This window comes from Anopheles bellator, chromosome 2 (genome assembly GCF_943735745.2).
Source record: "Anopheles bellator chromosome 2, idAnoBellAS_SP24_06.2, whole genome shotgun sequence".
Lineage (NCBI taxonomy): Eukaryota > Metazoa > Arthropoda > Insecta > Diptera > Culicidae > Anopheles > Anopheles bellator.
The window spans coordinates 3,491,140-3,507,480 of record NC_071286.1 but is presented as its reverse complement, the minus strand read 5'-3'; the positions used below and the strand labels follow the sequence as shown (position 1 = coordinate 3,507,480).

At 52.5% G+C, this 16,341-nt stretch overlaps 2 protein-coding genes across 2 annotated transcripts; one reads left to right on the top strand and one right to left on the bottom strand.

The window, feature by feature from the left end:
- The first annotated feature begins 2,202 nt into the window (after window positions 1-2,202).
- Window positions 2,203-2,800, top strand: LOC131211017 (histidine-rich glycoprotein). The gene is made up of 3 exons (XM_058204353.1): window positions 2,203-2,217; window positions 2,286-2,522; window positions 2,597-2,800. Exons 1-3 carry the CDS (start codon window positions 2,203-2,205, stop codon window positions 2,798-2,800), a joined length of 456 nt encoding a protein of 151 aa, XP_058060336.1.
- Window positions 2,801-3,093: 293 nt separating this feature from the next.
- On the bottom strand, window positions 3,094-3,986 carry LOC131210623 (uncharacterized). The gene has a single exon (XM_058203899.1). It carries the CDS (start codon window positions 3,984-3,986, stop codon window positions 3,405-3,407), a length of 582 nt encoding a protein of 193 aa, XP_058059882.1. The 3' UTR covers window positions 3,094-3,404.
- Window positions 3,987-16,341: the final 12,355 nt, after the last annotated feature.

The following is a 16,341-nucleotide window of genomic DNA, read 5'->3' as shown; positions in this document are numbered from 1 at the left end:
CGGGGAAAAGTAGCTGCTGGCTGGGCCGCCCGAGGCTCACTACTCCATTTCACCCACGAACCCGAACCCCGCGAAGATCGCGCCAAGATCGCGAGAAGCACGCGCGCAAAGCACTCTTCTGCAATGCCCCGTTATTTTCATCGCTCCAAATTGGCGCACGGACGACGACGAAGCCACCATCAGCGATTACTGCTGATGGCCACGTCGTCGTGTGCACTGTCAGAAGTAAAGGTTGCATGTGCGCTGCGCACCCGTTCACGTCGCGTATCAATTATATATTGATGGGCCCACGAGGTATCCATGGCGCTGCGAGCCCGAGCTGTGAGGCGAGCTGTTATGCACCATTTCGAATCATAATTACACGACCCACGTGTGAAAGAATGTTTCCAAACAGTCGCCCCACAAAGAAAGTCTCTTTTGCAATGCAACTGAAGATGGAGTAGAACAAGCCTTGGTGCCAAGGCGCAGGAGAGACCCTCTCGCCTGAGGCTCCGGTCAGCCTATTAGATCGTTTAGTTAATCACCACTCATCGGAAGCGTTATCGATTGGTCGGGACACACCCGCCGAGCCACCGAGCCAGCCGATCATTAAAGAGGAAGCACAGACATCCGTTAAACAGGAAGCGTGCGGATCGGCTCCAACCGGTTTCGGATATGTTAATGCCGGTAGCTGCCTTTCCGGCCGGATTCGTACTTGGTTCCCCCGGGTGGGGCGCCCTGGGTCTTACTGGCCCCGATCGGTCCGACACTTTGTCCACGAGCCACTTCCTGTCCAGGGTGAGGTGAGGTACTGTGGCACTGTGAGGTAATGCAGGGTGGATTACAAGATGATTAACCTCTTCCTATGCTGGGTCCCGGGTTTGGTGTATTAATCCGCATGATTAATCCAGAAACCTGAACCCTGCCATAACCGAGCAAAACGCTCCAATAACCGAACCAAGGCGCCGGTTTGCAGACGGACGAGTTATTACGGGCCAGGTTAGTGGGCATTCAACTTCCCCACCGCGCTCCCCGTCTCTCTCTCTCTCTCTGTCGGCAGCATCCAAGCGAGTGTCACGGAACCCTACGAACCTGTTCGGCCGCCGGCACGATACGAAGAAAGTAGCATAGATCCGTGTCTTGGTCAAGTACCACGAGCGATAAGGGACCAATCAAACCGAGACACGCGAGGTGATGATTTTAAAAGCGAGCGGCATTCGAAATGTCTCGGAGTTCGTCTCGGGCCCTTGCCTCGATTCGCTTGGCCGCGCGTCAGTCAACGATCGATCGAACGGCCAGCTCGTCTCCTTAGCCGATCCGAAACAAACGTCCAATGGGTGAGGCGTAGAAAATCGCATCTCTCGCGATCGTAGGCAATCGATTTACGGCCGTTACGCTGCAGCTGCTGTTGCGATAGGGCACTGTTGATAATAAAACCCTAAAATCCTTTGCGTAACCACGGAGCGCCTGAATCGATAGAATAGCCCAAAACCACCCAGTCAGTCACCCGAATGTTCCCGAGCCCGATCTCGTTTCTTGGCCACCTTACGTCAACTGTTGTCCTGTGTCATTTCCAATTAACCAGTGGAATGGAGAAAACCGGCGAAAAGCTGTGCCCCGCTGAAAGATTAATGTCCAGGGTACGGCACCCCGAGTTTAGCTGGCAATTACTGTTACCTGTCGTTGCCGGTGCATTACGGTGCGTAATTTGAAAGTCACACTCGAAGCCAGACTAAGATCGCTTTTCCGAGCGGCCAACGATCGGCACGGAATGGCACGACATCTTTAGGGATAACGCCAAATTTAACCCAAGTCCGGTCCGTCCAAAACGCGAATCCTCACCTCATTCGCACTCTGGGCCAGTGTGTGGAGCTCCCCACTAGAGTATGCAGGCCACATCCGAGAGCCGTCGAGCCATTTCCACCGGTGCCGCGAGTCTATCAGAGCGCGCACCACGCTTTACTTTCGCTTTCGCCCGTTTCGGGACGGTTTTCCCGCCGCGGTTGAATCCGGAGGGGCAAGCCACTATAAAGCCCACGTACGATGGTAACCGAAGACATCACAAGCCATCGGTCGGTCCGTCGGTGAACAGCCATTTTGCCTTCCTTCTGCAGGTGTGATCGTGCGGTGTGATCTCCAAGAAGCTATAAGTTCCCCATTTCGTTCGTTCGAATTCGCGTTCTGTGGCCTGTAAAGCAGTGAGTTTGAGGACAGTTCTTCAAAATGTTTAAATCAATTGTGAGTAGTGCGCGGAATGCGAGTATTCTTTATCGACAGGATAATGGATGTGTTGTGTTTGTTCGCAGATCTTCGTGACGCTGTTTGTTGGCGTGTGCTACGCCGGCCTGATCCACCATCATCAGGCCGACGATGATGATGTGTCGGAAACGGAGCACCATCACAACATCGAGCATAAGCACGCGACTTCGCATCAGAGCTTCAAGTTCCACCACTTCCACGCCGTCCCGGTGTACGTTAAGAAGGAGGACCAGCAGTTCCTGAAGCACCCGGTGGAGATCTCCGGTCTGAAGCACAACCTGAAGGTGAGGATCCCTGGTTTGGGTGGCAGTAGTAGCAGGCGACATGGCAAATAATGATACATTCGCCCCTCGTGTAGATCGTTCACCCGGAGACTGAACCGCACCACGGCCACGGTCTGACGCTGGAGAATCACAGCGAGTTCGACAGCAAACTGCACGGTGGCCACGGATACGATCTGGGCCACGCCGGGTCCGAGCATATCGGCCAGGACCACTTCAGTGGCCACGAGTACGAGCACCACCAGTACGGACACGAGCTGGAGGAGGGCGATGACAACTGAATCGCGCCCGATCCATTCGACCACGATCTGACCACGGTTTAGCGGCCGATTGTGGTCGTGGCACACGTGGGTCGTCGCATATGTGAAATGTGATATAGTCATTTAATGTTTAATCATCACACCCACCCAACCCCCGGTACGCCGACGACGATGCTAAGTATTATTCCATTTGTCCATTCATTTTTGAACACTTCATGAGCTAGAAAAACAAGCAAAAAGCGAACGCAACCTGACGCGCGCGAATAGAAGGACCTGTTACTGTTATTAGTCCTGTTCCGCTAGTCCGTGTCCGTTTGCACTCATTATTTAAATAAAGAACCCGCAGCGTGTCGGCCAGAAAGGGCGTCGAAGGGCGCAAAAGCACAGAACTAGACAACTGATCTTTCTGAAAGAAGCTACTAAATGATGATCAATAAAATTGTGTCGTAAAAATAGAGCTACACTTTTCTGAATCACTGTCTGTGTCCCTGTTGCGGGCCATATTGTTAAATATATTAAATCACTAAGCGAGTAGGATACAGTTACATTGCGATGACATGCTTTGAAGTGCCGAGGGCTTTTAAGTGGATTGCGCAACAAAGCATCGTCCCGGCGCCCTTACACCTTAAACATCTTTATCTTGCTTCTTCTTCTCCGCCAGTCGCTCCTCGAGCTGATCGAGACGATCGGTCATAGCTTTGAGCGAATCTTTGATTCCCGTCTGAATTTCGCCGTAGCGTTGCATCGCGATCACCAAACTTTCCTCGAGCAGTTCGTTGGCCTGTTTCGCTTCCCCCATCGTTGCGTTCATCGCCTTCAGCTGGTCGCTCACGTCGGGCAGGCTGCGGAAGTACTCGGCCCCGAGGGTCGGCTCGAGGGTTTTGATTTTCTGCAGCGTCTCGAACGTGCCGGCCAAATCGTTCGCTATCGTGTTGATGTACATTTCCTTCGCCTTAATGTCCTGCTTCTCCTCGAGGTACGCCGGGTCTAGGTACGTTTCCAGTTCGTCCTTTCGCTTGAACGTTTCCAGGATCGCTCCCCGGGCAGCGCCATCCGCCAGGTGGCCGGTGCTGGCGGACGGTAGGAATGACGAAGCCGACAGGATGGCCTCGGTCAGGTTTTCCGCCTGACTTTCGGTCGTTGGTAGTGGTCCGAGCAACTCGTTGAGGTGGTCGATACGTTTCTCGATCACATCTAGGGCTTCCATTGTGGCTGCAAAAGAAACGGGTGTTCCGTTACAAATCCGTTCGATGTGCAATGATGTCACCCAGATGTCGGCACTGCATAGCACCTCATCGTACGCTGTGCTAGGTTGTTATTTATTTACCAATGGTATGTAAGTCCGTCTCTAGTGTTGCAGTTGCAGCTAACCCGTGTTATCAGTTATCAGCCGCTTTTACTAGGATTTAGACGCAGTTCACCTCAAACGCTCCGTTTTTTTCACCAGAATATAAACAAACGCCTTTCATCGCACGTCAAAATAATCGAGCTGCTCGAAAATGTTTTTGACAGAATGCGATTTTCGAGCAGTAAAGAAAACAAAGAAGAAACAAAAGAAAACGAAGTACTTCGGTTTCGTTTCGGGCAAAGTGAGAAGAATTTGACAGTGAGATGAGAATTCGATGTTTGAATCAACGTATTTAAATTGACGGTTCGATGAACACTTTTCAAAATTGTACTGATCACCAAATGATTGTTCTAATGACCAAATGATGATGATGATGATTTATGTTTTAGGTAACAGCGGTTCCAGTTTCCCTTGAAGGATATTTTATGCAAGTTGGCGGTTCTGCCGTTAACAAATGAAACAGCCTATAACCCTAGGCATGAAACTTTGCCAAAAGAAATTCCGCAAACCGAACAGCCATCGTGCTGAATACTAATAAATAGCCATAAGTAATAGTTAGTAGCACAATAAGGAATAGTAGTGATAATATGTCTGAATTATCTTAGATAATATGTGATAGACAACAAGATAATGAGTCAATACCAAAACAAAAATACAAACAAATACAAATGAATAATAAACATTGCGTTTGGACATTACGTTTAATGGTGGCACTATGGAGAAAAGGCGATTACATGATGACGATTGACGATCTTAGTTATATTTTCCTAAAATAGGTACAGTCAAAGTCGAAAGAGTGATAAGTTTGAAGCGATCGTTTGCATTTAGGTAATTTAATATTTAATGTTGCATGCATTGTACACCCGTTTATCAGATTCAGCATTTCAAACGCGACAAAACATCGCATCGAATTTGGCATAATTCCATTTCGAGTGAGTTCGAGCAAAGTGAGAAGTGAGAATTTAAAAACCCTAAAAACCGATCTAAAACATCGAAAATCTACGAAAAATCAGATAAATGAGAGAGAAAAGAGAACTACAAAGAGAAAAACAGAGACCGGGAACGCCGGGTCGGAAAAACGAGAGAGAGAATAGCGAAACCCGAGAGAGAATAGAGACCGTGAAGGCAAAAAGCAGCGACCGGGAACGCATCAACGAATAGCAAGATAGCCACAGATACCAACAGCCCAAGTAACTAAGTACACCAGCCAGTAAAAAAAAAAGAAACGTCGTCGGAGAAGGGTGTACTTCTCGCCGTTTCGTCGGCTGCCCTGTCAAAGTGTGTGTCCGAGCGAGCGCAAAACGGGCCCGTGTGTGCGTGCAGTCTGAGTGTACGGAAAATTTGCGCGTGAATCCGAAGCGTAGCCACAACCGAACGCACCGTATTACGTTTTATCGGTATTTGCACCCCGAGAGCGCGAGTTTGTGCGAAAGGAAATGAGTATCCAGTTAGTGTACCAGTAAATTAGGGCAGCGAAAAGTGTGGTCGCAGAAAATGGCAATTTGGCCGTTCGCAAATTTTGCACACCGCGATCGTGTTTGGGTCGACGATCCGCCAGCGAAGGTGACCGCGGTTCGTGCTTCAACCAGTTGAAGCGAGATCACGTCTCCAGCGAGATCGGCACTCTGTGTGTTGGTATTGTGCACCCCCCGTGTTCACTGTTTTGTCCCATTAATCGGCCACCGTGCAACACAACCACGGATTCGCTGTTAAACCCGAAACCGAAAAACCAGCCACAGTGCGAAAGAGGGAGAGGCACCCCTCCAGCTGAGCGTGCGAGCGAGAGCGGCAGTGAAAAGTCCCAGTAACCGATGGCCGACGAAGCCTTCGGGTCGCTGCCCCAAAACGACAAATAGTCATAATATTGTGGAGTCCTGTTCGTCCTCGGGACTAACGCAAAGTGTTTTTGGCCGATGCAAAGTGCAAGCAACGTGTCCCGTAACAAAAAAGTCGCAACGTATCACGCGGCCCACAAAGTTCCGGTAGTTAATCCAGATAAGCCCTAAAATTACCACAAAAACAACCCGTAGGAGCTGTGTGTGCGGGGAAGTCAAAATTATTATCACAACACAGCAACCCAGCAGCTCGTCGTGTATTGCGTGTGTGCATGTGTGCGGGTAGTCTCGTGCAAAAGAGAAGGGAAAAAGCGTGTACGTACACGCGCTGGCCAAGTGAAGGCCGGTGTGTGGTAGTGAGCGAGGAGCGTGAGCTCGCGCGTGTGTATGTGTTTCGTTGGAGCATCATTGTGTGGCAGCAGCATGCGTTGCGCTAAATGTTGCGCCCCGCACGCCGTATGCAAAACCGTGTCACCCAGTGCGCGGTCACAGTGAATGAGAGTGTTGTGTTTTCTTTTCGTTGTGTTGTGCTTTTCCGTGCGCGCCTCGTGCGCTGAGTGAAGAGCAAATTAAAGTGTCACGACGACGAGCACGAGCGAGTGTCCCGCTTCTCTTATCTGCCGTTATCCGCGCTTCCGTTCACTGGCCGTTGGGACCTTTCGGAAGGGAGCAGCCCCCCCAGCCCCAACACAACACCCGGCAGCACACGGTCCGACCGGCCGGTGGGGGTCGCGGAGAGGAATGTGCACAAAATTCGCCCCCGAACGCCGCCGCCACCCTCCAAACCGCCGACCATGGGAAAGTCCAAGTTTCCCGGCAAACCGTCGCGTTTGGTGAACAAGAAGCGCGTCTCGGTCCTGTCGCCCGCCGGACTCACGTTGAGCGATGAGGACAATCAGGAAAGCAACGGCCAGCTCACGGCGGCGACCGCCGCTGGTGGAGCTGCTGGAGGACCGTCGTCGTCATCGTCATCCTCGCCGCCATCGGTTGTTGCCCCGCGAGCGGCTGAGAAAGGCTCCTTCGCTTCCCACCGCAAAGAGGGGCAACACCATGGCAACAACGCCCTGGCCGTGACAGCGAAAACATCCAAAACAGCGCCGGCTGCAGCATCATTAGAGAACGGTGCACGAAACGGTGCCGATCATCAGCTAGCGGCAACAAAGGTATGTTTACACACTGAGGCCCCAGCTTACCCAGAGATTCTGCTTCCTCCTTTTAGGCGTCGTTGTCAAATGGCACAACGTCTGTGCCGCCCTCCACCGCGGGTCACTGCGATCGCTAACGATGCTTTAATCGACGCGCTGCCCGCAAACGAGATCGCTGGTCTCAAAAGGTCAAACAAACGGAACGATCGCTTAACGACCCCGCCTCGCACGCCCGTCATCGGATACGACGTCTTTTCGTCGTCAAAGTGTCGGATTTTATAAATATCATCCATCCCAACCGAACCGGGGTGCGAATGAGCTCTTGAGATCGTGTTCCGTTTCCTGAGATAGGCGATTCTTGCTCCGGTTGTTTGTTGAAGGAGCTTAAGAAGGGATATCGTACACACGGGACCCGGGGGTTTGCGTGCACCGCCGCAACGAATAACACGACACAGCGGAGAGGAAAAGATGCGAAAGGAAACGATACACCGCCGAGGCGACCTCGCCACGATCGGTCTTCTTCATTTTTTTTATCTTCTCTCTTTTATGCTCTCCGTGCCTTCCGTTTTGATGCAACGACGGCGGCAACGGCAGCAGTTTGCACCGCCGTTTCGCTGGCCCGAGGGGTAGAAGGTAGGCCGAGTGGATCGGTTGGTCGGTCGGTTGGTTTTTTCACTTCTTATTCCCATCGGCAAAGGTCGAGTTCAATTTGTCTCGCTGCGTTTTGCCTTCGACGGGGCAAACCGACGGATACCTTTGCATGCATCGCCTCTCCGTGGGTTTTCTAGTTCGTGAGGCCCCGTACCTCCCTTCCCAGGGTCACACCCCTCCACATGTGGCCGCCGCCTGTGTGTATTTCGACGTCGCCATCAACCGGCAGGGAGGGGTCTGCTGCGTGTGGAAACCCGGAACCGGTCGCGCAAGACGCAGCAGCAGGCAACATAATCATGTCAATGTATGCTGTCAGGCAGACATTCAGCCCCGGCCAACCGCCAACTGGTACCGATAGAGAAGAGAAAAAAAAACACCGCTCGGAACCGAGGCCAAACCGGAGGGATTAAAGTGCACACAAACCCAGCCCATGGTCTGGTCGGCCGCATATGTTGCGCGCGCGCTGAGTTGCGTTAAGTTGCGTTGAACGCGTTTCCGACGCGGGGTCTTCCGTGTGCTTTGGCCCAGCATGGTATGCTTCAGGGCCGGTATGCCACCACCGGACGGGACACCAGGAGGGTTTACCCGTGCACCAAGGGAACAGCTGAGAGAGAACACCGCTGGCTGACTGGCTGGCTGGAACGACAAATTCCTGCAGAGAGCATGATGCACCCCGGGAGGGGTTCTATTTCTCGAACGCGGTGTGCAAGGGGCACTAAAAAAGGGATCGCTTTTTAAGTTCTTTCACAGCGCGGGCAGCGCAATTTGCGCCGGCATTCAGCCGGATCCGCCGGGACGCAGCACCGTTTCGGTTCGCTTGATTGCGTAAAAAACGGGCCATTCCTTCGGATCGAGCCTCTAGAAATGATTTATTTCACCGTAGGCAGCAGCGGGAAGGCCAACATTTCGGCTTCGGTAGCCCTCTAAGCCGCTTATTAATTGCGGCTCATACATTCCGCGCCTACCGGAGAGGACCTCGGACCGGCACCGGAAAAACTCGTAAATTAATTACTGTGAACACCCCCCGCCGACAATGGACCATTAATTTGTTTTCGATTTGGTAATTGATTTATTTTAGATAAATGAAATTAAACGCCGCCCTAGAGCGTTGCTGCCATCGTCGTCGCCATCGCCATCGACGTGGCTTGTTTGCTACTAAACCCCACGATAATAACGATTCCTGAACGGGCTGAAAAGACCAATTCCCGATAATGTGGCCACCAATTACGAGACGGGGCCAGCGCGGCGCTTATGCAAAATGTAATCCATCATCTTCGTGTTGCGCGCCGCGACGTGCAAAAAGAGAGTTCGACAGCGCAGCAGTTACCGCAACCCCATGTCCCGCTGTCCGAAGCGCCACCACCAGGGGCCCCTGTTACGTGTTTGTGTGTATTTGAGAGGATTCCTTTCCCCGCGTGCCGCATTCGCACGCCTCCTGCGGTGAACTCGGTCCCGGCAAAGGACGATGACAGGAGAGAGAAGATCCCGCAGTGTGTCGGTCTCGAATCCAGGTGCAAAAGCCAGCCACATACCACGTATGAGAAAGAGAGAGGATGGTCATGTGCCGTCGCACTCGGTTGCCGCGCGCCAATCACCCCTTTTCACGGTGGTGTCGGTTGTGTTCTCAAGAACGAGACCGAGAACTGGTTTCTCTTCGGTCGGTCCCGACTGCCTGCTGTCACCCGTCGTCGCCATCGTCTTGCGTTATTTTGTGCAACAGGATAGGGGTGGTCGCGGTGGCCGTCCCCCCTCCGAGGAACACGCAGCACACCGAAAGCTATTATTAATCGATGGCCCGATGTGACGATTAAGCTGGTGTTGGTGTGCATCCACTCTGCGTCATCGTGTGCGGTTGCTGCTGCCGTTGCCTGCATGCCAATGGAAAGCGGCCAATGCTATCTGAAAATGGTGGCCACTTCTCTCTGATAACAGCGCAACAACTGCGGGGCGCAATTATGTACTCGAAAGATGCTCGACATGTTAGAGATTCGCATTTAAATATTCATCGCAAGGGCCATCATCTCCGGTCCAGTCAGCGAATGGAATGTAAATTTCTCTCGCTCTCTCTCGTTCTCTCTCTCTCCGAACGCGAGCTACACAAAGAAACTGGTGCAAATCGCGCGCTCGCCGCAAAAGGGCGAATTCGCACACAGACGCACCACCGAACTGACCAGGTGCGTGTTCGTCAACCCCCTGGCGCGGGGTCATATGCTCGCGAGGGGAGAGCTGGTTCGGATCAATTTTGAAAACCCGCAAAGCAACACGATTACACTCTGTGATTGCTGAGACGAACCCAAACAACGCACATTCGGCGATGATCCTACGAAAAACGGAGCAGGCCCCGAGAGCGAGAGAGAGAGATGGGGGCGCCAAATCTTTCGCGCTTTCTCTCGTTCGCCCTGGAGATTTTGTTGCGATGTTACAACCACGCTGCTCTTTCGCTCCCTTGCCTCGGTGGGGTATATGTAACACGGGCCTCCCTTGTGCGCCACCGCGATTACACCATTTATTACACGCGCACGCCACAGAGCAACCCCCAACCCACAAAGAGCGAGCGAGAGAGAGAGACAGAGCAAAAGCCGAACGCCATCTCTGCGAATGCGCGTTGGGAAGCGCGCCTGGTTGTTGCTTTTATTTCTCGTCCCGAAACACAGACACACACACAAGTGTATCTTTCCTTGTATCACCCCCCGAAAAACCAAACCACAATGTTGTTGGGCGACGAAGTAGGCGACGAGCGCGGCGTGCCGGGTGTGGGACAAAAACAAAAACAACAAGCTCGAGGATACCAACCCAATTTTACGGGTGGAGGAAAATCGGAAAAGCGCGAGCCTCGGAGCTCTCCGGAAAATTGTACATATCCGTGGCTGGGTCCGGCTTTGCGAAAATTTAAATTCATCGAACCAAAAAAACGACGGCCGACATAAAAAGAAGGACCGTTAAAAGACCGTTTTCATCCTGAGTGAGAGTAGGACCTAATCTATTTTCGCCATCCTTTTAAGCGCTCGATGGAGGGGAGAGGGGGGCGGTCAATGCTTCTGGAATGCGGTCCCGTGGGCGGCAGTTGCGCGAGCTGCGTTGGCGGTTGGTTGGCCTCCGTCGGCCCAGTGACGTCGTTGACTAACCTTTTGACCGTTGTGCCGCGCGAGTGGAACGAAGGTGAAAGATCCCGGAGCCAACCACCGCCGGCGGGAAAAGCAATCACTAAGCAGTAGAGAGAAAGAGAGAGCAAGAGAGCGAGAGAGAGCAACCGTGATAGTTGAGCGTGACGAAAGTCGAGTAAAAGTGAGCCACTGAAGCCGAGAAGCACGAAGCTCGTGGCGAATGGAGTAAGTTTTATGGGTTCTTTCACGGGATTTATCGGCTCTAGTTTTTTTAGGGTAGACCCCGCGTCAGAATCTACACTTTCTCCGACGCGCAAGGAAGCGCACAATCCTTGGCAAAGCACTCCTTCTTCTCATTTTAGGTGCACTTTTCCCCGGTGCGGGATGAAGGATTGTTGACGCATAAAAATCAATGCTCCCGTGAAGCTGCTGCTGTTGCGAAGTGTGAAAAGGAGCACGGGAATCTCTGCTCTGCACACAGACGCACACAACAGCAGCTCTCTCACCGATATATTGGCCATTATTCTCTCATCAACATTGTGTCTCGCGTGGTGGTGGCGGATGTTCTAGAATGTTGTTGGCACCACTTTGGTGTTTCGGTTGACCGACCAACGGCGGGGCCGGGCACACCTTGACGCACGCCGAGAGCCCGAGAGAAGACACCGCTGGGGCGCGCGTGTTCCATGATTTGCTTCGCACATCACCAGGAGAGCATAATGATGTGGCGCGCGATAAACACGGACGGGCAGCAGCAGCAGCAGGTACACCTCTTATGTGCTCGGGTGGCCCGCTCTCCCTGTGCGAGAGTAAGTCAAAGTTATGCGCTGCGACTGTTGCGCTGTGCTGTTGTATCCGCCAGATAGATAGGCCGGCGGCTGGCGTTTTTCCGCTTTTCTACGCGGCGCTGAAAATTAGACGCGTGTGCGAGGGAGAGACGCCAGACGCTCTTTCTTTTCGCCAGCGCCAGTGCCGCTGCTGGTGTGTTAATTTTGGAGAATAAATGCGCAATAGAGTGTGTCCTCGGGAAACCGAGGGTTTTCGTTCGCGTTTTCGGGCCACATCCCAAGTGCGCCATTTCGACCGACAGATAGACAGGATGGATGGATGGGTTCCTTTGTTGACACCAATGTCCACCTTTTTGGTCGGCTACCAAAAAAAAAACATTCGGCCTCCGATGCACGTTGCCGTGGGGCCAAATTGTATGCACCGGATTCGCAGTAAGGCAGCCCACCCAAAACAGGAGTCAATTTCGATTGCCACAAATCAAACTGCGTGTGTGCGTCGGTGGCTGGTGATGGTGAGTTGTGAGACAAAGCCAACAACCGCGCGCACATCCAACGCGCCCGCGTTGCCAATGGCATTAGTAAAACAAACAGAACCGAAATGCGATCGCGTTCTCCCTCTCCCTGAAGGACACACCGAAAGGGGGTTCAATCGGGTAGCACTCACTGTTTTAAATGCTCCCCTAGGGCGGGGACACTGTGTTTGGTCACCCCGCCGTCGTCACCCAAGGACACCGCTCTGGTTGCGCGTGGTGCGCGGGATTCATTAGCTTCCTTTTGTTTCTGGGGTTTTTCTGAGGCCCGTCGTCGATCGACGACACACCCGGAGAGAGTGGTGATTGACATCCCGGAGCACCCGAAATTGGGAAACAATTCAATCGACCGACCGAGCAGCAGCATCGCCCACGTGGCTATGCTTTTTTATGTAACACAGCACCCTGAACGAGAGATGAACTGCAGCACCACCACGCAGCAAATGAACACACTGCAAGTTCTCGGCCCGGAATTCGACAGTCCTTCGGGGCGCGAGAGTGTGTGAGGTTTTTGGCTTTTGTGGTTGATTGCATGCAAATACGAAATTGAAAACCCCCCGGGCCCTGGAGGCCAAACGGTTCCTCCACTGGTTCGAGAGAGTATCCTTTCACGGCCACGTCCGTCCGTCCGTCCGTCCACCGCACAAACACAGAGAGAGGAGAAGGACCGAGCGTCGTCTGCAGTACGTTTGGAAAATAATTGCTAATTGCTTTTGTGGGGAAGAGACCCCGGGCCACGGGCTCGCCCGCTCGCTCGCCAGTCGTCCTTTTTTGGGGGGCCCAGTGATTGCATGTTCAAATTTTCGTTCTAATGAATGAACAAAACGTTGACAACGCTTCCATTCCATTCTGTTTTTTTTCTCGCTCCGCTCCGGGATTATTTTATCGATCGGCGCCCCGGAGGTTGGATTGTGAAAATTGAAACTGGAAAGTAATTTAACCACCAAAAAAAAGTGACTCTCTTTCGCGTTATTTTGTAAAGTAACTTTCCTCGTTTTGATCCGAGGGTTTTAGGAGTTGCGGGCCTTTTGCGTGTTTGGTGAGGTTTTATTTGCGTTCCAAATTGAAACCGAAGCGCGCTCCGTCCTCTCGGCTGCCGGGAATCAATTCAATCACGGACCGAGCAGGATATAAGACCCGTCATGTGTACGTGTGTGCGCCACCGGGACCCTGTTTGCATTGTAGCGGAAAGGAAATCGAATGAAATTATATCCTCTCCCCGGTGCCGGTTGTATTCGATTCGATTTCCGAACGCTGTGTGTGACGAAAGGCAATGAGGGGTAAATAAAAGTAATCTTTATTTGAAAATGAGTGGTTTACGTTTCCACCCCATGTGGCCGACCGACCGACCAGATCCCTCTTGGGGGTTTACCACAGTTACCGGCCAGAGGCGCACGCATTATGCTGCTGTGACGCGGGGAATCTAATTGCAGGCACACAGAGGCAACACAAAAGGCCCGCAAGGATGTTGTGTCGTGTTGTGCATTGTTCCGCAGCCACCCGGCAGCCGGAAGTCAGCTGCCGGATTAGAGGGCCTCGGTGAGACGTAAAATTCAATTATTCTCCTCAACCTCGCGCGTTTACTACCGAGAAGCATCTCAAAGCTGCACAGCAGCCGACGGGCGGTTTAATGAAATGCTCCTCCGCAGCCGCAGCCAGTAATTGCAGCGAGTGGCGTAAACGAATTCACACCGAAATGAACATCGTTCCGTCGCCTTCGGAAAAAGGGGAGACCCTCACCCTTTATTTGGACAATGCCGGGGAGCCAGCGCATAGAGTTTCCGGCCTGGCCTGGCCTGGCTCTGGGTGGATCGAAGTTTTCGGATCGGAAAATCTGTTGGCAAACCCACTCCGGCCACCCCCCCGGCACGGTCTGTAAGGTGCTGTGTTGTGTACGGTTCGCACGTCGATCTGATACAGCCCGACCACCCCCGGGAGAGAGCATGATTTCTGCTCCTCTCGATGAGGACAATCGGTTTGCTGCGCTGCGTGCTCTGCTGGAAAGTGCAAATTGGATGCCGCCGTGCCGTGTTGGAAGCTCCAAATTTGCGCCGTACTTTGTGTCAACGTATGCCTCGGTCGATGATGAAAAACGCAAACTCCGAGTCCGATCCTGGCGGGCGGGTGGCGCTGAGATGAGGTGGGAAAAACGTGTTCAAATTCAAAGCCAGCGTGACTAAACATATTCAGAGCACGATTTTCGGCCAACACACACTACAGCTGCTGCTGCTGCCCCGATACGAGGACACTTCGATCCTTTTGTGTTGCCTCGAATCTGGTGGTCCTGTGTATGGGGTAGCATATTCTAACCATTTCCGCCACTGGATGGTGGCGGGCTGGCCAAAGTTTGCCAAAAATTTTGCTTCACTATCGTCCTCTCGGTCGTCGTCGTCCATTTATCAGACGCACTGCGAACTCTATCGCATTAGTAGTGGCGAAAAGGATCAGTTTTTCGGAAATATGCTCTCGACACCGTGACGTTTGTGGCCCGACATATTGAGCGAAAAAAGTGAATCACCTCCGCTATTCTTTGTCGTTCCGCAACAGCGGCCGAACTCTCGTATTTACGGGTGGATGAATATGTTTAATGGAATTTCGGAATTACCCAGAATTGGAGCTCGCTCTCGAAGCCGGCACGGCGCGACGCGGCCGGTCGCGTTCACAGGATGATTCATGATTATGATAAATTATTCACCGGCCCGCCAACCGACGGGTATGAGAGGGAGAGATAGGGTCGGGGTCATGCTCACCACCACGGCCAAGGACGCGCGCGGGCCCTCCGCAAACATGATGTTGTTCCCCAGCGCTTTTTATGGCCCCGGCCGGGCTATGGCATTTAATTGAAATATCGAATCCACCGAAAGTATGTCCGGCGGAGTCCGCGCGTGTCCTCGTCGTCGTTTAATGAAGTGTAGCGATGGAATGTGGAGGGCGCCTCCCCCAAACAACAATATGTACCACCACCACGCAGTGTAATTAGGGCTCAACAGTAATAACAATTTCCTACGCGTCTCTCTCGCGCGTAAGGATAATCGACCCCGGCCGGGGGCTAAACCGGAAATTATTTTATTTGCCACACCCGCACCTCGGGGAGACTCGTCGTTTTGTTTCTGTGTTCTGGTTGTGTCCTCGGCAGCGACTGCTGCGCTAGGGATATGTTTTATGGATAAACGGGTCTCCGTAGGATTAACTTTATGTTGTGGCCCGGCAGCCCCGGGAATGGGTGCTTCATTTATGGGATTACTTTCTTCCTATGGGGCTGTAGAAATTGGGTTGTGTTCGGGGCTTGTCTATGATCTCTCTCTATGGCCGTTAGTTGGTGGAACTTTTCGCATAAATACACACCAATAAGTTGCGATAAAGTTTGCTCCCGGTTAACAGATTTAAATGGGGGACAGAGCGGCAGACATTCTTTTCTATTGTGGCGATAACAATACACGATTCCCATCGAATGACAATATCATACAGTCGTGGTGGCCGCGATCTCTCACTTGTTGTTGCCGTACATTAGCTTTCACTTATGGCCCCGGATCGTCCTCGGGCGTTCCCAAACGCGTGAATCGCTGTTCGGTGCACAAGTACCAACATTGCTCCGTGTTATTGCTCTCTCCGCGGGCACTCGTTCGAAACAATCGAAGCATACGGGCTGCTGCCACTGCTGATGGACACGTAGGCGAAGAACTTCGTTTCAATTTTCAATTTCCAACGCGACACGCCGAGAGATCATCATCGTCATCGGCCATCGGCTGGAAAAAGTATCCATCCACTTTTTTTGCAGTCTGCAGCCTGCCTTCCTGATTTCTCGTGTTGCGTGTTCTGTGTGGCGCATTCCGCACGTTTCTGTTGCGCCACACACGCGGCCGAGAGAGAGCGTCTGTGCGAACAAGGATTTGGTGATTTGATTTAGCGTCCGCCCCGGCTCTACGGTCCGTTGCTCGCGCGCTCGCGGATCCGTGTCATATTCGGCCGCCACCGTCGAATAGCGAAAAGAAGTGGGTGAAGCATAACGCGGACAATTCATCAGCGCGACCCGTTCGGTTTTGTTTTGCAAGGCACCGGGGGCGGTAGCATCGGCGGGGGTATCGGAGCTGTTGGGTGTGCAAATTAATTCTGGTGGTTTTACAATAGATCTCATTACTCACTAAATTTCACCAATTTTTTTGT